The sequence below is a fragment of the Brienomyrus brachyistius genome, chromosome 5, assembly GCF_023856365.1.
Source record: "Brienomyrus brachyistius isolate T26 chromosome 5, BBRACH_0.4, whole genome shotgun sequence".
In the NCBI taxonomy this organism is placed as follows: Eukaryota; Metazoa; Chordata; class Actinopteri; order Osteoglossiformes; family Mormyridae; genus Brienomyrus; species Brienomyrus brachyistius.
In genome coordinates this window covers 11,065,656-11,087,488 of record NC_064537.1, presented here as the reverse complement: position 1 = coordinate 11,087,488, position 21,833 = coordinate 11,065,656, and the positions used below count along the sequence as shown (strand labels likewise).

Genomic DNA, 21,833 nt, shown 5'->3' with positions numbered 1-21,833 from the left:
CCAGGTTTATGGAACAGAACACAAAAAAACAACCAAAATGGTCTAACACTCAAACACAGTATCTGTTTATAATTTCATTATTATCATTTTTTTTATTAACAGAACAAAAACAAAGACTGATCAAAGACAGGGTGTGGTGAGAGGGGGGGGGCAGTGCAGAAGCCATAAATAAAATGATGTGTATGGCGGCTAAGAGGAGGAGGTTTGTCTTTTAGACGGGGCTTGCGTGGAGCGCGCTCAGCAGGCCAGACACACTGAAATCACCGGTTAGAAAAGGCACTATATTCCAGAGAGGACAGGAAATGGCACGTGAGTGCATGCACGCACGCACACACACTGGGCTGAGGACGCGGACCCCAATGACACGATTCCTCTCTTGGGATGGCGACTCACCAGTATAAACTGGTGATTGTTATGCATGTTAAACAGTATGAGGGCGTATGTATGAGTACATACATACATAAACACGCACGTGGGCACATTGTACAGGTAACTTATGAATACAAATGAGAAGATGGTTAATTTGATGGCCGCAGCTGCGTATGCCAAGTCAGCTCCACGAGAGAGAAGCAGGCAGGGTGGGGGGGGGGGGGGGGGTTAAATCTGCTGCATTCTCGACCTCCTCCCAACAGGGCCACTGCAATGGGCGCGGCGGACAGAGGGGGCCAGCCTTCCCACGTGGCACTGGCCGGCTCGTGCCCAGTGCTGAGATGGTTCCGCATACGATGACGAGAGAGAGAGAGAGAGAGAGAGAGAGAGAGAGAGGGAGGCTTCAGGTTTCCCCACGAGTCGGAAAACAGTTCCTGCTTTAAAAGGCGTTTCGGGGATCCAGAGCGATTTCCAAAGCACCCCGACGGCCCACAGACAACAGGAGGAACAGAGGTTACAGTGAAGTACATCGAGAGAAGGAATGGGGTTTGGGAACAGACTGCCACGCAAAGGAAAGAGAAACAAACATCGGCCATCAGTACACATATATACTCATACGTACAAATGTGCATTTATAATTATATATACTGTATATATAAATGGATTTTATTCACAGAGCCCAGAGTTGATGCACAAATGCCCAGGCGGATCTGGTCTGTACACTGGAGACTCTACTCCCACTTCGTCAAGCCCTCCTTACCTTTTCATTCTTAAATATGTATATTTATTACTGACATTTTATCTGATTAGAATGTATGGAATCAAACTGCAGCGTGAGTGAGTGGGAGGGAGAGAGGGAGGGGGCAGAGGCAGCTATGGGAGTCTGCAGGTGACGCGTGCTCTCTGGGTGACTCAGCTGCTGCTTCCGGGTCCCCCCACTCATCCTTTTCCCCATTCCCTTCCTTTCCATTCCCTTTTCTTCAGTTCCCATCCAGCCTGCAGCACTCACTGTCATGCCAAACGTTCTCAGTGATGTAAATCCGCTGCATTGTTTGCCGAATGATTTCCCCCCCCCCCCCCCTTCGAGGTGGGCTGCTACATTCTTCAGCGATGGTCTGGATGCCTTTATGGGCTGGGGGAGGTGGGGTTTGGCGAGTTGGGCGAGGGCGGTTATGGCAGGCTTTGGGATAGAGGGCAGGGCAGAGCAAGGCGTGTGCCGGTCACATGTTCTGGTTGACAGGCGTGACGTAGTTGCGGGGGAACATGCCCGTTAGCCCATGGCACGCCCCCTTCCACCAGTTGGGGTCGGAGTTGTCCAGCACTTGGATGAAGTCCCCACGCCGAAAACCCAACTCGCCCTCTTCCTGGGGGTCGAAGTCAAACAGCGCCTGGACATAGGAATGCTGCTACATTTCCGGGGGGGGGGGGGGGGGGGGGGGAGGGGGGCAAAGACAGGATTCAGCAGTCATTCTTACTAACTGATTTACCCAGCAATCCACACTCAGGCTCTTTTAGGTCTGACCAAGCACCTGTGGCAAGACCTACAGATGTCGTACTTCATTAGCACGGCATCAGCCAGACAGATACGCTGCCCACTGGTGGCATGGAGGACCCCCAGCATCCCTGGCTTACCTGGGGGACTTGCTCGATGTCCCTCAGGAAGATCTGCTGGTTCCGTGACACCGAGGTAGACCGGTGGTAATCTACCAGCTGGTTCAGTGAGTTGAACTTAACCACCCATAGGAAGTATTTTCCTGCCCCGTCACGCAGAACCTTGAAGTGCTGAACATCATTCCCAAACCTGTAGAGTACGGGAGGCCAAGAAAGACTACGGTTAAGAAAAATGGACACTAGGGGGCAGCATTGTGCATATAAGAGGGGGAAAAAAAATTACAACTTGGACAAAAGCTTTCGGGCAGATCATGGAAAATTGCGAACGTCATCTGAGGGTTGTCTGTGGTCACCTTCACCTGAATGACTCTATGCGATCTGCAAAACCTACTGATCTGTGACTAAGTAGGTTATCATCTTAGCTGGTAATTAAAAAAATACAAAAAATGCACCAGAAAGTTGCTCAGGTCCTCAGCAAGCTCTCACGACACGCTCCACACAAGCCAAGTGAATTATCCTGGTCCATAGACCGTACTTCATAGAGGGCAATCAAAAGGTCACTTTCAGCATCATTATATGCTGTCGTTATAAAGCTCCGCGGTTTCAGACCAGCTGTGAAACAGGCCGCCGTCGGCGCTGCGCCTCATCGGGCCCCGGGGACGCAGCACGGGGGCACCTACTTCACGGACAGCGAGAAATCCCCAGGCGCACTCTCGCTCTCCCGGATGAGGAAGGCTCCGTCGTGTCTCTGCTTGTTGAGGATCTCCTCCGCCTTCGCCCGTGGGATCTTCCCAAAGAACCACCTGTGGGGCAGAAGGTCACCCAAACAGAGTCAGAGGATAACCTGGAAGACAGAAACATCGGCCATTTGTTCATCTATTGATACAGCCATATTTATCCCAGTGTGTCTATGCGCGTGCACACACACACACACACACCCCTCAGGAAGGAGGACTTTTACCTCAAACTAAATCACAATTACAAAACGCAACTACAAAGGGGAGCAGCTTTAGGCTGAATGACGATTACCAGAACACGTCAGCTATGAAAACCAGCACTCTGATACGCGTTAAAGAAACATGAGGCAACTAACGCATTTCTAAGACGTCAGGTAGTTTGTGCCTGAACTGCTTGTGCGTTGGCTATAAAAGTAGCTAAAGTATTTAAGTGTGTCAAGGGGAAGACAGGGATAGCTGGGAACTGAACAGAATAGTTGCTAAATACCATAACAGCATTACCTCACAAATAACCGCAGAACCAAATCAGCATCTCTAGTCTTGGCAAAAAACTGGTCACCACAAGCTCTGCAGCTGGAATAGAAGGCAGGCCTGATGTTTGGAAACCACTGGTTTCCAAGGCACTGAACATGGGCCTCTAACCAATGAAACCATGATCTGATGAATCATCTTTCATCCTCCCTCCTGCGTCGGGGCAGGTTTGCATTCAGAGAAAGCCAAAGGATGCCTTCGGCCCTCAATGCCTGATGCCAACCATTAAACACGGTGAGGGATCTGCCCTAATATATCATGGGACTCATTAGGTTCAGGGATGACTCTGTATAGTGTCATATGTCAGTATAACCAATGAGGTACCAGGACATTTTACAGAACCAGGTGCATCCTATGGCACGAACACTGTTTATTCCTGATGTTCCCATGTTCTAAAACAACACCTCCATACACGCCACTGAACAAACTCAAGTGCGCTGTCATGAACGCAAAGATCAAGTCAAATGCCTTGCATGTCCTCCTCAGGCACTAGAATCAACCATCACTGAACCTTTACTGGAATATCCGGAATGCAGATGGTGAAGTAGATCTCCACCTCCATTATTATCCCGCAATGAACTGGAGGCTTTTCTCCTTGAACGACGGTTCGAAATGCCACTGCGCGGAGTCAGAGACGCCCATGATAAAGGAGGGAACGTAAGGCTGTGTAAGCAGCTAGGGCCAGATTCACGGCACAACTTAAGTCACGTGCAAAACACGAGAATTAAGAAACACAAACAAATGCCCGAGAAGGTAACTCCTTAAAATAGGTGGCAAGTCAGGTAAACCACAACTTCTAGAATCGTAAATAAAATGCTCTTCGTTGGCTTTAGTTATAAATTCGAGAACTGCCCCTGGTTTAACCTTAACAAAAACATCCCACAAAGTATGGAGTGGCAGATATATTTGCCCAATAGGGTTAAGAATGACAATACATACAAATGTGCCTAACTGACAAAGGGCTCTGAGACGGAGAGGATTCCTCCCCCGTAAGTTAAGCGTGTCTGAGCCTGCTGTCCTGTGTGACACCTGCTCTAAATGACCTCGTGCCAACAGTCTCTAAAACTGACTGATGCTCAATTTATAACAGGGAAAATTTCGGTGTTTGTTATTTATGCTTTTGTCCAAATCACTTTGCCAATTTTCATTACATACTCAGCACAGGTCTGGGGTCTGCTGGGGGTACTAAATACTTCTGGGTGGGGGCTTGTAAACAGGATTTTGAGTATAAATTAAAAAGGCTTTGCCATAAAAATTGAACTTTCGTTCTGGTATTCGAGTAGCAGTACAGAGGTGCTTAACTCGTTGAAATGTCTGTGTAAAGCGGGACATAGAATGGAAAACTTTCCCTAACATCCAAAAAATTGCTCACAATAAGTGTTTGGGCGAGTCCGGGACATTCTGTTTGATAGGTTCCGGATGGGGGGTGGCATGGTGGTGCAGTGGTTAGCACTGTTGCCTCACACCTCTGGGACCCGGGTTTGAGTCTCCACCTGGGTTACATGTGTGGAGTTTCCCCATGTCGTTGTGGGGTTTCCTCCGGGTACTCTGGTCTCCCCTCACAGTCCAAAAACATGCTGAGGCTGATTGGAGTTGCTAACCCCATCCTGGATTGTTCCCTGCCTCGTGTCCATTGCTTCCGGGATAGGCTCTGGACCCCCCGCAACCCAGTAGGATAAGCGGGTAGGAAAATGGATGAATGGATGGATGGATGGAGGTTCCGGATGACATTTGGTATCCACAGTGTCCCAGGTAGGAATGCTACAGCGAACTGCAGGGTTGGCTGGATTGAATCTCCTGGTATTTAGCTTCGTTGTATGTTGCAGAGATAATTTCAGGAGGCCATTGTCTGGTGAGAACTCGCCGGCTTTCACACAGACTTTGAAAAGGAGATGTTCGGAGAGCCCCAAAAACGAGATGCATACCTTGGTGATGAGCAGCATCCAGTCACTTTGCATAAGATCGTCCAGCTGAGCCGTAACTAACAACCCAGTTTAGAGCACATCCATGTTCTGCAGAAGCATACGAGGGTAAGAGTTCCTTTCTCCACCCCATTTTGTTTTTTCTTCAAAATCCTCATGTACGGGATACAAGACAACCCAGACTGAAGAACTTAGCCTCTTACACTACTTTTATGGAATTTCCACCCAGAACAAGTCTGGGTCATTATAAAAAAAATGTTAAGTGGCAAAAATGCATAGACTGTTTTCATTTTGGAAAACAAATTCATTTACTACTGTCCAACTATGGATTCCGTTTATTAACTGCAGTTTCCTTTCAACTGTTGGCTTCCTTCTCTTTTTATTAGAAGAGGCCGGAGTGAGTATTTATGCAAAACCGACGGTTTGCCCATGCAAAAATCCGGGAAGCAGAAGAGGAACAAATCCAGTTCTGAAGAACTTCCACCAAGTAGGATGCATAACCACTGGCCACAGCTATCTAGAAAGAGTCACTAAATAAAGAAATTAATAAAGGATGGCCTCACACCTCCAGAGTTGGTCCCACCTGTTGGTCCCAGAATCCCACCTGTGCTCTGTGTGTAGTTAGCACGTTCTCCCAGTGTTGTCCAAAACCAAATAGTTTGGTAAATTCAGAGACTCCATTTAGCCTGAGTGTGACTGTGCATGTATGTGCCCTGAGATGGACTGGCATCCCACCCAGGGTGTACCCCAGCCTTGTGGTGCCTGGACCAGGCTACAGACCCCCCGTCACTGTGATCGGAATAAGTGGTTAGAAAATACATGGATGGATAATGACCATCGCACAATTTTGAGCACATTCACTAATTCACATTTCGGGGACACAAAGCATTGCTCTGTAAGCATTAACGCAATACATCAGCCCAAGTTTCTGTCACTAACATGCATGGAACACAACGGCCTGTTACCTAGCACCTGCTCCCCTGCATGTATGGTATGCGGCTGGGAGCAGGTCACATTCCCAGGACAGGGCGGGCACCTGTTACACCTGGTGAGCATGCAGGTAGGGCTGGGGCCAGCAGGAACCGAAAGGAACCAGCAAGAACCAGCAGAAACCAGCAAGCAAGGAGAGAGTTTGATACTGGGGGGGGGAGGGGGTTACATAAATGCATATCTATTTGTTGGGGGGAGGGTGGTGGTGCATGAAGCCAAATGGAATGTTAGATGGAACATGTGCCACCTGGTTCCTACACCAGCAAAAACCAGCGGGAACAAACGGGAGAGACAGTAGGCAGTAAGAAGAACCAACCATCGCATTTGGTAGAGAAGTGTAGGACACGCTGCTTCCCGACGGAACATTCGAGATCACCCAACCCTCAGCTGAGAGTCCACCAGGCCCCTAACGCAAACCCCAACGTGAACCCTAAGGGGGGAGAGCTGGGGCCACACTTACGGATGTGCCTTCATTTCGATGTAGTTCTTGGGGATGAAGCCGTCCTTTCCATTGAGCTCCGCCTTGTACCAGTTCTGGTCGCATTCTTCATTTAAGACCTGCAAAACGAACACGGAAGCTCTCATGGAATGTTCTCCAACACTGGGGTGCCAACACCTGGTCTCACTGAGGGTACTGTGCATGAGGGGTGCGTACAAACAAAAGGACCTGTGTCTGAAAACACCCCAACCCGATGCCTGAGGAGTAAGAGGCCCACCACCGAACGCGGGGTGGCTGTGGTACGTGCCACACACTGTGATGCCCGCACCAGAAGCGGCTGCCACAGCTTGCTGGGCAGAGTGTGGGAAAGCCCCATAGCGATGGTAGGACATGACGCAGGGAAGGAGCACAGCAACAGGCTGTGAGGGAGCTTCATTGAAGTCCTCCATACAAAAAGTACACTGGCAGGTTCATGGGGGGGGGGGGGGGGTGTCGATTAAATTCAAATTAAAATGGACCCTTGCCATGCCTAGGCCAGACCTGAGGGAGAGGGAAGGTAGCATCTGGCCTCTGGTGCTTAGTGACAGCTGCCCCCCATCCCATGATCTCCACCCTCTCACCACACGCCTCACACTCTATTCTCATCCGTCTGGTAAGACAGTCCCGACCCACTGGGGCTCAGAAATAGCCACCTACTAAAAATTTCCATTTCATAAAAAATGACTTTAAGAAGCTTATGCAAAGCTCTCGCCCTATTTAGGTTGCTTTAAATAAATCCCCCCCCCACACACACAGACACACACACACCCTGTATCCAAAGCTGAGTGATATAACTAGCAAACAGACTGAAAAGGGAAGCTTTGGCATGTCAAATGAGAAGAATCTCATCTGGGGGGGGGGGCTTGGATGATTATCCACCGAGGTTGTAATATAATGACAAATATAGACCACTCTCTGCTTTGGCAGGAATGCCCCCCCACACACACACACCCCTACACACTACACATGCAGCCAACGAAGTATGTGCTCCGCTGAGCGTGCATCCACCCAGCTGTCAGAGAGCCCCTCCCAGAAAAGGGGCGAGGGGTGAGACCAAACACTGACGGCCCGTGGTGAGCTGTCCAGCTGGAGGAAGGCTGGGTCAGGGTGGGGGAGCTTGGTGTGCATGTGTGGGAGGGTGGAATGTAACCTCTCACACGTGGTAAGTCTGAGTTTACGGTGGAAGAAAGGAAAAGAAGTTTCCATTGGGTCAGGTGAGTCTTTTGATGTACATGGTGGGGGGGGGGGGGGGGTGGCCATATGTCAGTGACCGTTTGGGGGAAGAAAGTGAAGCTGATATTAAGATGCCAGAAAACAGTGCAGGCCTACAGGGAACACCCCCTCAGCCCCCCAGAGACTACAAGAATGAGAACATGGCCAACACCAAGGAGCAATCTAGAACGCAGCACCACAGGACAGCACAGTTCACTGAGGGCGGGGGTCCGATGGCCACCCCTTCATGCACCTGCACATGGAGAAGCTAGAGGAGTGCGCAGGTTTGATCACCCTACTTTAAAAAGGACATTGCTGCCTTGGAAAGGGTGCAACGTCGGGCTACAAGAATGATTCCTGGTTTAGAGGAATGTCTTATGAGGAGAGGTTAGCTGAGCTGAACCTGTTCGGCGTCAAGCAAAAGGAGACTAAGGGGGGACATGATCCAGGTATACAAGATTCTAACAGGTCTGGATGCTGTTCAACCATATAGTAACTTAAAATATTAGTTCAAATACAAGAATGCATGGCCAAAGGTGGAAATTAGCGGGAGAACATTTTAAACTGAATTTGTGAAAGCACTTCTTCACACAGCATGTAGTTAGAGTATGGAAGAGTCTTCCTCTTAGTGAAGTGCAAGCTAAAACCCTGGGTTCCTTTAAATCAGAGCTAGATAAGATTAACAGCTATTAGTTGAGTTCTCCCCAAATGAATTTGATGGGCCGAATGGCCTCCTCTCGTTTTTAAAATTTCTTATGGTCTTAAGCTCTTATGACCTGTCACATGTTGCCGGGACTGAAGTCGTGCTGAATTTGCTGGGGTCAGGACTGGAATTTGGGCTGTATTAATGCCATCTGTTTTACCATACTGTTAACACTAATTACCACAGAGCAAGAGAAGCAGTCCCCTACGGGGGGGGGGGAGTGAACCCCCCCCCCCACCACCACCACCACCACGTCAGGGTGGGCAGGTGGAAACCTTTGCATGATTTATGCAGGTAACTGCAGGTACTTTTGCAGATACCCGGCCCATATCCTGGTTCCAGGCTCCTCGCAAGCCCGGGCTCAAGAATGCCGACTGATCTTAATGGAGTGCGCTGTGAGCTGCACTCGTATTAGGATAGAGCTTCGAACACGTCCGTCCTGGCCATGCCGAGCAGACAGGATGTGAAACGCTGAAGTGGTGTGAGCCACAGAAAGTGGTCTGCGTCAAGCCGACCTGCTGGATACACACAGCCGGCTAACTAGTCATCTAAACTAGCCAGGTGTGGCTTAATTTGCCTAAAGTTCCTTAACCTCACCCATCAGCTTGGGGACCGCCCCTGTTTCCTCACTTGCACTGCTAAAGAAATGTAACTAAACTCAGTATTGCCTCCGTTACTCAGATTTGTCTGAATGTATTTCACGTTCTATAGAACCAAAAATATTGTTTTCTATACTGGAACGTATTTATCAAGTTTATATATGAAGGAATAAATCTGGCTTGGTGCACAAACCAGGGCGCTGGGACCTCAGCCGTAACGGCAGAGTGGAGGGGAGGACTGAGCTAGGGAGGTAGGGCAACAAACAAAACCAAACAAAAACTAAGACGAAAAAACAAAGAGCAGGCTGACGCAGACAAAAGAGAGAACAAAAGGCAGCTGGCCCTGTCAGCATTTTCCATAGCGGGGGGGGGGGGAGCCAAACCACAGAGGCCTGGCTGTCACAAACCCACCCCTTTGCTCTACACACACCACAAACCTCCGCTGCTTGCCCTGCAGCACCCCACCTGGGGAAAGCTCCACTGCAGCTGCCCCTGTTCCTGCCAGAACCACGTTTGTTTTCAGGAATACTACCCAGAGTCATCACAAGTGATACGGCCCCAGCTGTGACCCTGGCCCACCCCCCAGCGAAGAGAGTCTCATTTTCAGATGCATGGGCACTCAGCAAGAAACTCGCAACAAGTCATACTCTGGCAAAGAGCCAGTAGATGCCCCCTTACCCCAGACCACCTGGTCCAGCCAGGGGAATTCACTGCACGGGCCACTGGGTAACCCAGTACGATTTTAGTTATCAACAAGTTCCATCCGAGTGTCAAGAGACAAGGCGGGCGAGGGACCCACCCCACCCATCAGGCAACAGGCTGTGAGCAGGTGACCCGTTTACAGAAACGGAACACTCAAAACGAAATGCCCCCCCCCGCCCCATTTCACGCTTGCCAACAGACAGATGGAAGGTGTCTTTTTAATGCACAGCTACCTTACCAAAATCTACCATGTGCGTCACATTTCCGTATTTATGCGTTTTTGACCAGTTAACATTTTTCCGAGTATTTTGATTGATTTAAAAAAATAATAATAATAAATAATAAATAACTAAATATTACACAAAACGAGGTTAGCAGACAAAAGCCAGTTATTACACTTCAAAAACAAAAGGCCCCTTTATTTAAGCATTTAGAGGAATGCCGACATCTCCAGGGAATGACTGACATGGCAGGATGACAGGAAGCTTCCAGACTCAAAACATGTTGGGGGGGGGGGGGGGGTACCGGGAGATCACAGGCTCCCAGCCTTCTAAACTGGTGCTGTCACCCTTCAGTCTGGCCCCCGCTTACCCAACCTTCCAGGAGGTCTTATTCCTCCGCCCTACCCCCACCCCCCCATGGCAGGAGCAGCAAGGGCGCTCTCCACTCCCCAGCATCATCTTCGCCATGATGGCACACCCAGCTCCACGATGGAAACGTCGTGATTGTCATAGGTTCAGCGCATTGCGGAATCCCAGCTAATTGTAGTAGAGAGTGAGCAAAGAATAGTCCTGAAAAATAAAATTAAATAAACCTTGATATTAAATTCAGCTCTGGCACAAGTGACTGGCCCCTTCCTTTCTAGTGAACCTAGTGAGCTCTGCTTTCAGACAGTGGCTAAAAGCAGGAAGACACACGTGGATGCATTTGCATGGACACTCTCTTCTGTCTGCTACAGAGGGATGAAGAGGAGAGACTTGATCAATATCTCCAAAAGCTGAAATGGAAGCAGACGACATGGGAGCACAAATCAGCAGTGACCGCAGTGAGGAAGGCCTAGAGAGAACGAAGGGGGGGGGGGGGGGGTGGTTACTGGCGAGTGCCTCGGGGACCAGCATTAAAAATTAGGAAGACGAAGCACAGAGCTGAGGTCATCGAGTCCCATCGTCTCTCGTGTACTGCGGTCTGGTGAGATGCCAGCTGGGTGACAACAGGGGGGGGGGGGGGGGGGGGGCTGGTTATAGAGAAGAGGTTTCCCGACCAGATGCACAGCAGAGGCAGCCTGCGCCTGTGGGAATGTGTCAGGGGACTCCTCGTCCCAGAAAAGCAGCTCTTCACTTTGAGGAAACCTTTCCGAAAGCACCACGACGTGTCACTCGGAGGGTGGAGGAGTGGGGGTCCGTGATGACCCCAGGCCCGATTAAGCCCTGTCCTCCCCAGCAGCTGGGGCACATTCTAAAGACGAAATATGAAGGTTGTGGACTATTTTGTGGACATTGAGATTCAAAAGAAGGTTACTGAGAGTCCTACCCTGGACCAGAAGTACCAGACAACACTGACAAAGAGGGGGACTCAGCTCGTCACCCCCCAACACAAACACGTGATCATTTGTGGCCAAATGACCAAAAATACCACAGCCCCCCATCCCCCAGTGAGACAGCTTGAGGTCACAATGTTACACAAGGGCGGTGCATCTCAGTCCGAAGTGGCAACACACTGACGGCTCGGACAGGCCTCAGGCTGCCAGAGAGCCGAAAGACAGCGGGGTGTATTAACGAGCTGCCCGCATCCACCGTGAGCTGCCAAACACCACGAAGAGCATGCGGACAATAAGGCTCTGTGTTTGCGCAGAGGATTAACTGCCAGGCATATTTAAACAAGTCAGCTAATATTACTGAAAACACGCACTGGGTTCCGGGCCACTCGGTCCAGGCTGAGCTAAACCGGCCCAAATTCCTGGGGTCTCTCTCACACCGCAGGGCCCGGCGTAAGGGGCCGGGAGCCTTCCGTCCCGCCACTTCGCCTAAAAAGCATTTAAAAATATCAAACTGTTCTTGGGCCGGTCACATTTCCATACCCAGAATGCCATGCACCAATAGTGGGCGACCTCATCGCTTCAGTGGCTGAACTCGCCGTCGCACTGCTTCCCTGACTGGTTCCTTACTCGGCAAATTGCCACATGCCTTCCACGTCGTGCCATCACCGGCAAGCTTATTCAATCAGCACAGCCCTGTGATGGGCCAGGCAGACCAGCTGCGGCGCTATGGTTGCCTTGGTTAAAGGTTCTAGCTAGTGAATGGGCGGCTGTGGATTTGAAACCCAGCGGTTCATGAAACATGTTTCAAGATGGTGCAAGAGATGGGAGCCTGTCCAGTAGTTTGATTTCATCTCACACATTTTTAATATCTATTACTTGCTATTCATTTTTCACTTCTCTGATTAATACCGATTTGCCTTTATGTATTTATCGTCTTTTTACTTGCATTCTTTGATGCATTTCTGTCTGCGCTACTGGACAAAGAAATTTCACCCCATGCAGATCAATAAAGTCTCATGTTATTTTATTATATATGCGAGCCCGGCTGCCTGTGCTCCCAGGGACCAGTAGATTTTTACAGGACAAGAATGTCGCTTTTTCACTGGCAAACCCAAGCTGCACCCACACTTACCAGGACCGTAGCAGGACCGACCATGTGACCGAACATGTGACCGACCATGTGACCAAACTCGCTGGTAGTGGCGACGTTGCACGTAGCACCAAGTGACTGGTCGAAATGCTGGGAGCTACAGGTGATCTGCATCAATACGAATAGATCATGCGAAAGGAAAATTCATTAGTGGTGGTACCACACATTGTGACGTATGGATGCATTCCTGGTAACCCAGAAGCTGAAAATTTCCAACCACCTACTTTAAAAAGTACTACGGGACTGCTGAACAGAATGGACTCACGATGCAAATTTACGCAGATGAGCACTAATTCCACTAGCGTTTGCTGCTAATAAGACGGTTACAGAAAAAGACTGCGATTCTCACAGACTCGCTAGTGGAAATTAGCCCATAGTAAATCATGATGCATGTCGTGCAAGCGGTATAGCTTCTCTTAAGCTGTACATTGCTGTAGCTGCTCAAACCTGGCAACGCCGCCACAGAGTCGACCCTTCTGCGGTGCAAAATGGAAATGAGCTGGAACAGCATTGTAACTAGTATGTCTACGGTACGATTTGGTTCCCGTTTGCCAGTGGAAAAGCGCCAGAGGTTCCCTGCATAGAATAATGGCACAGAGCATGGCACGAGAGGAAGACGCTGGGAATCCACAGCACGCGCCCCTCACGCAAACATGTGAGGTCATTCCGTGACCACCACCCGAGCAACCTGCACCATACGACAGCAGGCAAGATGGGGGACCTCCCCCCAACCAAAGAGGGACGATCTCCTTGAGGAGATGGAAAACGACCTCATGCGGCCCAAATGCTAAACAAAGAATAAAAGGTATTAAATCAGACATGAGTGACTCTTTAAAAGTCGCCACCAGACACATGATACGGGCCACGCTTACGAGAGTCTGATCCGACTTACTCAGCGGACTGAGACTCGCGGATTCTGATGCCGCACTGCAGATAAACCCTTTTAAAAAATCTGCTGGGTAATTTGTGAGTAAATTAGAATAAGGTCAGCTGTGCCATAAATAGGTCTGTTCTGGTTTTTCTTGTTTGGAGGTGTGTGTGACCCAGTGCTGATAAAATATATTAACCGATGCGTTTCATTTGTGCAGCGTAGACCTCGTCATATACAGGACTCACATACGCCTCAGCACTGCAGGAACCCACTGCACAGATGTGCTCATTCACTGTAAATCCTCAAAGGGGAACAGGAGGTTGCTCTGTTACACACACACACACACACACACACACCGATTTATCACACTGTGACCATGTCAGGACACTTTCAAAAGCAAAAGGTAACAGGCTAACAGGCTAGGGTCTGCATAACATAATGGCTAACATGGGAGAAGCACTGAAGACTGACACCACCCACTAAGAAATGCATCTTTCTACTCTTGATTTATCTGCTAATCACTTAAGCTAATTAAGTAACAGCCGTAAAAGTAATAAAAGGGCACAGGAGCAGCAGGGTAGGAGACCCACGAGAACATTCGCCGGAGTCGAAAATGAGATCAGCGCACGACCGCCCGCCTACAATCTGTGTCTTGCTGACACCTCGCTGCAGCCCTGGGGGAGGGTTAGGGTCCACCGGGGGCCTGGACATCGTCACCGCCTCTGACTCACATCGGCATTAAGATCCGCGCCACCAGAACGACCGTTTGTTATACGTGCCAGAAGGTTTGCATTCACTCTATGGAGAAAACCATATGTCAGTGATGCAGAAGCGGGGAGAGGCAGCCAAGCCTCATGCAAGGACACGCTGGAGACACAACGACGCCGAGCGTCACACGCATCTCATGCGAAACGAAGCGACCTACTGAAGTGACAGTAATCTAAAAGCATGAACACAGAGGGATGGATTAAATCCTTTCAAAAGGATTATTTGCGATACAATTTACTCCTATCTAGTCGTCATATATGAAATCCATTTAGCCAGCCGGAGTCCTAATTCGGCCGATGCCAGACGCAATATGTAGCTGCACAAATGCAGCTGGTGTGAATGCGTCAGCCTGGGGTCCAGAGGGCCCCACGCACGCATGTATAACGCAGGCTACGCATTCACATTCCTTTTTATGGGCCATCCTCATAACATCAGTCATATAGCAGTATGTCAGGGGGGACCAAAACAGTTGCTATATGAACAAGGCAGTCGGTGGGTTAACACTCCTACACTCGAATGGTGTGGCTCCCCTCGCAAACTGTTTAACCCCCCCCCCCTGAAACTGTGGCTCCTCAGCTTGCATATGCAAATCTTAAGCCTAACTGACCCCAAGGAAGGTCCACCGTCTCCGGCAGGAGACGCACACGCATGAGGAAACGCTCTTCAAGAGGCTCAAAGGAAACCAATGTTTGAGGAGTAAAGGTTAAACAAACAGCTCAACAGGAAACGAGGCAGGGCCACCGTGGACACGCGTGGGGAGTGGCAACCGCTGCAGTTCTGCACAGGATAGACTTGTGCACAGCCCACCGCCTTCATTAATAGCTGCCCAGGGGCTTCCATCTTCCTGCCTCAACGGACGTGTGCGTGGGATGGGGGTCAGACTACTGTCCGAAGGGCATAGCAGCTTTCCACTGATAATCGAGCCTTTCAATCTTCAATCTTCCATACTGTTCATGGATGGGAGCACTAAATCAGCCTGGGGGGGGGGGGGGGGTAAGCCATCTTATCCTCTTGCTTCCCAGAATCCTTCACACCTGTTCCGGGCTGTGCTGATCTGCCTCGGGGTGCCGGGTGGCCAAGCGATCATGAATAGGCTTGCTAACAGTTCTCCCCAAGTTCTTCAGCCTGGGGGGGGGCTGTGGCAGGGCAGTGTGACTGCTCTCTGCAGCAGCTCTCACAATAGAGTTTGAAGGAGGGAGATTTAATTTTTTATTTATTTATTTTTTTAAAAAAACCTGTTTTCAAAGGCCCTTATCTCCAGGCAACAGCCCGGCCTTACGTGCTCTTCGGTAGTGCGGTGAAGTCACCACCGTGCAGATACTCTCATGGCGCGTAGCCACGGCACCTGACAGAGCAGTCTCGCTACAACCTTTAACTGACACGAGCGGCAACACGTCGCAGCCCCTGGGGGCGAGGAGACCGGCTGCCAGTCTTTCGGCAGCAGTCTTACGTAACCAGAACAAGCTAAAGTTACACCATTTCTCCAGGAACCCTTGAGTGGCACAGTCTCTTCCCTAGTTTGACACTAAAAGGGAAAAAATACCTGCAGCTCCTGCCTCCCCACAGACAGACTGTCAGTCCTCAGAGACACGCGCCTGACCACCAACTGGAGACGATGCTCATCTCCCTTTCCTACCTCTTCTGGTCTCGACCTCACGCTGCTTCAGCCAGAGTTCCTCCAAGAGCTTCGGCTGGCACATGTCAGGCAGGCTGAACTCTTCCCCACCGACAGGAATCACCGTTTTCCACGTCAAAAAAAAAACACGTTTCTTGGTCACCAGTGTACACCATTTCTCACACGGTCTCACCTCTGACACGTTTGTGTCACACCCCATGAAACATAAGCTTTGTGTCGGAACTGTCTAAGGAAAGATGAAGCTTCCAGAACAGAACACGGCACGTTAAAGTGCAAAAGGAACCGTTTCTGTTGTTTACGAAATCAGAAACAAGTGAGAAAGTCACCCAGTACAAGACAACAAAGGCACCAGGTTACATGCAGTTTAAGAGCTACTAATTATGGGTATTATTGTGCCATAACTATTAAAATTACACATAATCACTATAATTACATTAATACAAGAGATGTCTTAAATATGAGATGTAGCTGAAGTGCAGCAAAAGTGAGGTAAAGGTTGGTCAGTCGTGTCGGACGGGATTTATTTGCATAAATAATCTAACCTGATACAGGATGGTTATTCAGAAACAGAGCCTGGAAGACGGACAGGAGGATAACGACCCGTCGTACATGGACCCAAGCTACCAAACGCTTTGACTAAATACACACACAGGTCATTTGCTCCTCTACTGTGACGTAGTTTCTCACCGCTGCCAATAAAATATTCAAGCATTGCCCTGCAGGAGGCGCCGCCAATGCACACTGTGCATCGCACAACCTGTACCTGTGCCAGCACAGAGCCACGCGGCACTTTGGCGGAGCGATGCTGCAGGCCACGGCTGGACGGGTACACAGGATGTGACACTCAAAAGGTCCGCACCAAGAAACAAGCCGCCTCACATGCGAGATGCTGAGAAAAAAGTCGGATGCCTCGAGTACGCAGAAGGCATGCTACAGCAACCGAAGGCATATCGTATCCGAACTTCGGAAATGAACATATTGTTGTAACATGTTAAGACAGCGCCACTCGGCAGTGACTTACGGCACACCTTTTACTCCCTGCGTTTCTCTACGGACCAGGGCAAACTTCACTGCAGGGCCGGATGCTGTACAGGAAGACCCAAGACAACTAATAAAAGACAACCCTTTACAAGGGGGAAGAAAGAAATATTTAAGGATTCTCACATCCATGACAAAATGACCATAATAATTACACAATTAACAGAAACTATGAAAAAGCAAAGATATTTACAGGGGCTTGTGGTGAACACATGAATGCTCCTTATACACTTCAAACAGGGCATGAGTTGACTCTGTAATTATTGAAGTTATCCAAACAATGCAGCTACATAGTGAAGCAGCGGAATAGTGAATTTTAAACCGAAATGTTCTCATCTGCTAGCACTCAAGCTCATGGGCATCGGCAATCACTTGACGCGCATCATGGAGTGACAGACTGAGTACATATTCAATTTCCCTCCCATCAGAGTACTTTAATAAAGTAACGGAAAAGAAAGATTAGCCCGAATGGTACTCTTTACTTCGTTGTAAATGTTATGATTGTATTTATAACACTGTGTAAAACCTTAGATGTTTTTTTATTACAATTATACCTCATCTAACCTATGACCAAAAGAGGCCACTATATTCCGCTACATTACTTTGCATAGCGTGACATTTATTCTAGTGGATTTATGACCTTATAAATTGATCACATCACCAACATGCAATGATGGAAAAAACGTAACAGTGACTATGAGACTAGTTCTATGGTCTGGGCAGAACCAGGTACATCACACACAGCTGGGAGGCTGCGGATGGTTTAAAAAACCCCACAATCACAAGAGGGGAAAAGGTACCAAACGCAGGCCAATCAGACTTGTTTTCTTGCTAGCCATGTCACCAGTTAAAAATTGTCACATATCCTGGCCAAGGGAGGTTAGGAGTCATTTTAAATTGGTTGCCAACTCTGGTTGTGAGAACATGCAGAATATCTGCTAAATAAAAAGAACATGATTAATATATCAAACAAGCCTTGCTATATTTTGGCAGAGGCTTGTCTTGGAAACATAAACAGTTCCGAGAAGCTACTTTTATCAGGAAAGGAAAACGCTGTCCTAACTAGCCAAGGAGATCTGACTAAATAAACGGTATAACGTCCAAGCGCATACGCGAACTAAAATGGCAGATCTACCCTGCAAGCTGCTTATACGTTTGTTTTCCTTACATTGTTGTCAACAGGAGACCAGATTATCACGAGTGTGCCTTTGTGTTTACAAATGCAGGACTAACAAAGACCAAAGGAGTGTATCATCCCCTGCACAGCTAGACACAGTGTGCATTTACCCCAAAGGAGCTGATCGTAAGCACGCCAAAAATAAAAATAGATAGAAAAGAAAAAAGCCATTAGTACGTTACTATACCTGCTACATAAATTCTGTAAAGTATGGACATGCGTGTTCGTCAATTCCCTACAGATAACGTGAGACAATTCAGTTCTCTCACACCAGCAAAAGCAGCATTTGATCTACCACACCAATTATCATTTATTTCCCACATTTTCCACCAAAGTCTCCGAATCTGTCAACTGTCGGTGCAGACAGTCACTTGACTTGATTTAGAAATTTAAAGGCGAAAACTAAACGCATGGTTCGTGTATGCCGACGTCACCCTATTACTGTGCCTGTTACTTTGCAAATTAAATTCGATTTGAAATGGTTTATGATACAGGTAAATAATTAAGGTTTTAAATCTCATGCTTGTTAAATACGATATACATTATGCAATTTTATTAGTATACGAGCGTGAACTCTGTAGGGCACTGTGGGAAGATGGATAAGTGTACCTACCTTTAGGACTTCCCCTCGTTTAAAACTTAGCTCGTCATCCGCAGTGGCTTTGAAGTCGTACTTAGCGACGGCTTCCATGGTGCGGGGTCGCTGGACACCTGTGCGCTGCGGGAGTAACAGGTACGCGGCCGCGGTGCGGTGCGTCGCGGCGCGGCGAGGCGCTCTTTGTCGGCGAGCGGAGGGAGCGCAGAGAAAAACAACAAGCCCTGCGAACCCGGGGTGTCTCTCTCCGCACTACAGCAGCTCTTCACGCCACGGCCGCCGGTCTGCAGGTGCAAAGTTACATTAGTTAGCGCCCCCCGCTAAAATTTTGTACAATAAAATGAAGAAGTGCACGCGACACGCCACTTTAGAAAGTGTTTGACGGAGCCGCGCCCTTACGCCGCAACTAGCATTGTGGAGCGAGCCTGCCCAGCGCGAGGAAGGAAACCATCCTTTTGACACCTCGCACAGCCAATGGCAGACGAGCGCAGTCACACGCGTCCAATCAAATACTGGGAAAGGACAACGCCCAGTAGCCCCGCTCATATCCATGAAAAAAGCAAATCCGTCCCCGAAGCCTCTCTCATGCGGCGGGTCAGCGCCGATGTGACAACCTCAGCGTCTCCCACAGCGGTTTCATACCCATGTGCCGCCACTTGGCTGTACTGAACTGGCATGCAGGCTCAGCGATGTGCAACCAGGTAGAGGAATATAAAGAATGCCTGCCTATACTTCCTAGTAGGCACCATCCTTTAAAAGGACAATAAAAGCTATATCTTAGGACACACCAAATAAACATTCCGACTACACGTCTGTATGTTGACCTGGGTATTTGTAGAATATTTTTATGGCCATTAGAAAACTGAAAAGGCATTCACAAAACTATGTAAAGACGATTTCGTTAAATATTTTTAAGCCACTTAATTACGATGATAATGGAAAATGGAAAATGATTAAATCGATCAGTATATTCTAAATGAATCACATTCATTATTCATATAAACATTACTTGCGAAACATATAAATTACTGGAATTTTATTTTATACCTGAAGTATCCAGATATAGCTTCTTTGCATCGAATTTATAAGAATCATCAAATTTAAATAGCCAATAAGCGATATTTATAATTTCTACGGCTGTCCGACCAGAGATGTATAAGCCTAATAACAGGAAGTTGCACAATTTTGTTTGTATATTTAATCTCTGCGTTAAAAGTAGATGATTACGCATATAATTATATTATGAAAATTGAGGAATCATTAATTCTTTCCCTGACCTACATTTGCCAGTTACTGAGGGAAAAAGCGATAAGCTACAACACTGGATACAATAAACGAATCCTGCAGGGAAGGTATTTTCAATATAAACCGGATCCGTAGATTTTGCTCGATAAATGTACGAATCTTCAGTGTAACATGCTCCACAATTGTCACTAAAGTAACCAGTAACAAAATCATACTCGTTTAATTTCAGGTGCTATAATTTGGTACTTTTAAATTTAGTATTTTCCAATTAACTGTTTTCCTAATCACCAGCACATTAATTATAAAATTAACATTAGACCTATCATATTGGTTTCGCTCACAAACGGCAACCACGCATCCATTTGAAGGTTCAATGTTACAAAGTATTCCCGGATTACCAAGGTTGAAGTCATAGATTAAAATTTGTACAATTTTATATCGAACTGTGAATGACACTACCCCCAACAGATGATGAAAAACACATCCTCCTCTCTAAACATGTTGTAAAATTGATAATTTGGCGATCACTCACCGTATCTTGGGCCAGATAATCTAAATGAATAAACGGACGCCGTCCTTTTGGCTTAAGAGCACCACTTTATTGAATACGAGCGGCGCTCCGGGTGCGCTGCTCTGTATTCTCCCCTAAAACAGTAAATTTCCGCTTCCTTTCCGATCCTCCTGCTTGGGTCCGCTGCCAGTCCTTCGCTCGGCGGCGCAGGTCTCGCGTGACTTTCCCCAAGTCCATGAGATGCGGCGATTTTTAGGGACTCGGCGTTGCGTAACCACGAACGCTGTCTTACTCATGGCAGGTAATGATCACGTATTTAAACGCAGGTCTGAGTGAGTTGTGGGAAATATGACGTTTTTTTCTCTCAGAAAAAAAAAGAAATGGAATTTATTCATTTAAAAGAGACATGTCAAGGTATTTAATTGTACGGGTGTGTGAATCAAATACATGGTTTTGAGTCATCAAACTATTATCTGGCTTTATTAGCCGTTCAAACATTACTGTAACCAAGAATACAACCAAGACAAGAAAATTTCTGCAACATCCCCTTGGTTCGTGGGAGTCCCCCTCCCCACCTCTTTCCCCTTGAGTTACCTCGGTGCATAATTCGCTGCAGAGCACACACGGTTGGGGGTAGGATTTTACCTGCCCCAAAACACTTTTTTTAATGAGATAAAATACAAAGCCAAACTAATCCCTGCTCCTTATTTACATATGTCTATCAGGTTTGGTCCCTGTCGTTTCCCCGTTTGCCCAGCAGATGTCGCTAGTCATCCCATCTCCCATTGTTTTCTAGACCTGTTCTGTCATTAGTGTTCCCTTTTGTTAGGTATTTTTGTTTTTTTCCCCCCTTGTTAGATCTTGCATTCATATTATTTCTGTATTAGTTCTTATACTTGTACCTGTCTACTTAGTTTGGTAATTATTTCACATTATGTTCCCTGTATCTCCTCTGTTGTCCTATGCCAGGGTTCCCCAGTTCCTGTCCTGGAGGGCCAGTCTGCAACACAGTTTGCAGATTTCTCTGCTCAGACACGCATACATTGCATTGGATGAATGGGCTGAATAAGGCGTGTTTGAACTGTGAAATCTGCAAACTGTGTTACAGACCGGCCCTCCAGTACTGGAACTGAGCAATCCTGCACTAATCCCAAGTGTTTAATTGTAATTACCCTCACCTGTTCCTTGTTGCCCATAGTCTCTTGTTTTGCAGCTGATTAGTTATAATCCATAGCTGTCCCTTGTTGAAGCCCTTTATCTTCATGTGTATTTAAGTGCCTGCCCTTACTCTTTTTCACAGTTGGTCATTGTGATTGTGTTGGTGTGCTCTGAGTTGTTATTTCACCGTACACGTACTTCTGCTCCTGGTTCCCATTTGTATTGTCGCTGTTGTTTCCTGCCTGCTCTCCATGGATGTTGGAGTCATTGTTTGGTCATTCACCTGATTGTTT

The 21,833-nt window shown here is 47.9% G+C and overlaps 1 protein-coding gene across 3 annotated transcripts; it reads right to left on the bottom strand.

Moving 5' to 3' along the window:
* Positions 1 to 65: 65 nt before the first annotated feature.
* Positions 66 to 20,579, bottom strand: grb2a (growth factor receptor-bound protein 2a). Of its 3 annotated transcripts, none has more exons than XM_049014698.1 (6): positions 20,404 to 20,579; positions 18,645 to 18,910; positions 6,621 to 6,718; positions 2,661 to 2,783; positions 2,002 to 2,170; positions 66 to 1,775 (listed from the first exon to the last, which is right to left on the bottom strand). In XM_049014698.1, the coding sequence occupies exons 2-6, from the start codon at positions 18,720 to 18,722 to the stop codon at positions 1,590 to 1,592; spliced, it is 654 nt and encodes a 217-aa protein (XP_048870655.1). In that variant the 5' UTR covers positions 18,723 to 18,910; positions 20,404 to 20,579; the 3' UTR covers positions 66 to 1,589. The 3 variants fall into 3 exon arrangements, with proteins under 3 accessions (XP_048870655.1, XP_048870656.1, XP_048870657.1); XM_049014699.1 differs by lacking the exon at positions 20,404 to 20,579 and adding an exon at positions 19,026 to 19,086; XM_049014700.1 differs by lacking the exon at positions 20,404 to 20,579 and having other exon boundaries at positions 66 to 1,772; positions 18,645 to 19,070.
* Between the last annotated feature and the right edge of the window lie 1,254 nt (positions 20,580 to 21,833).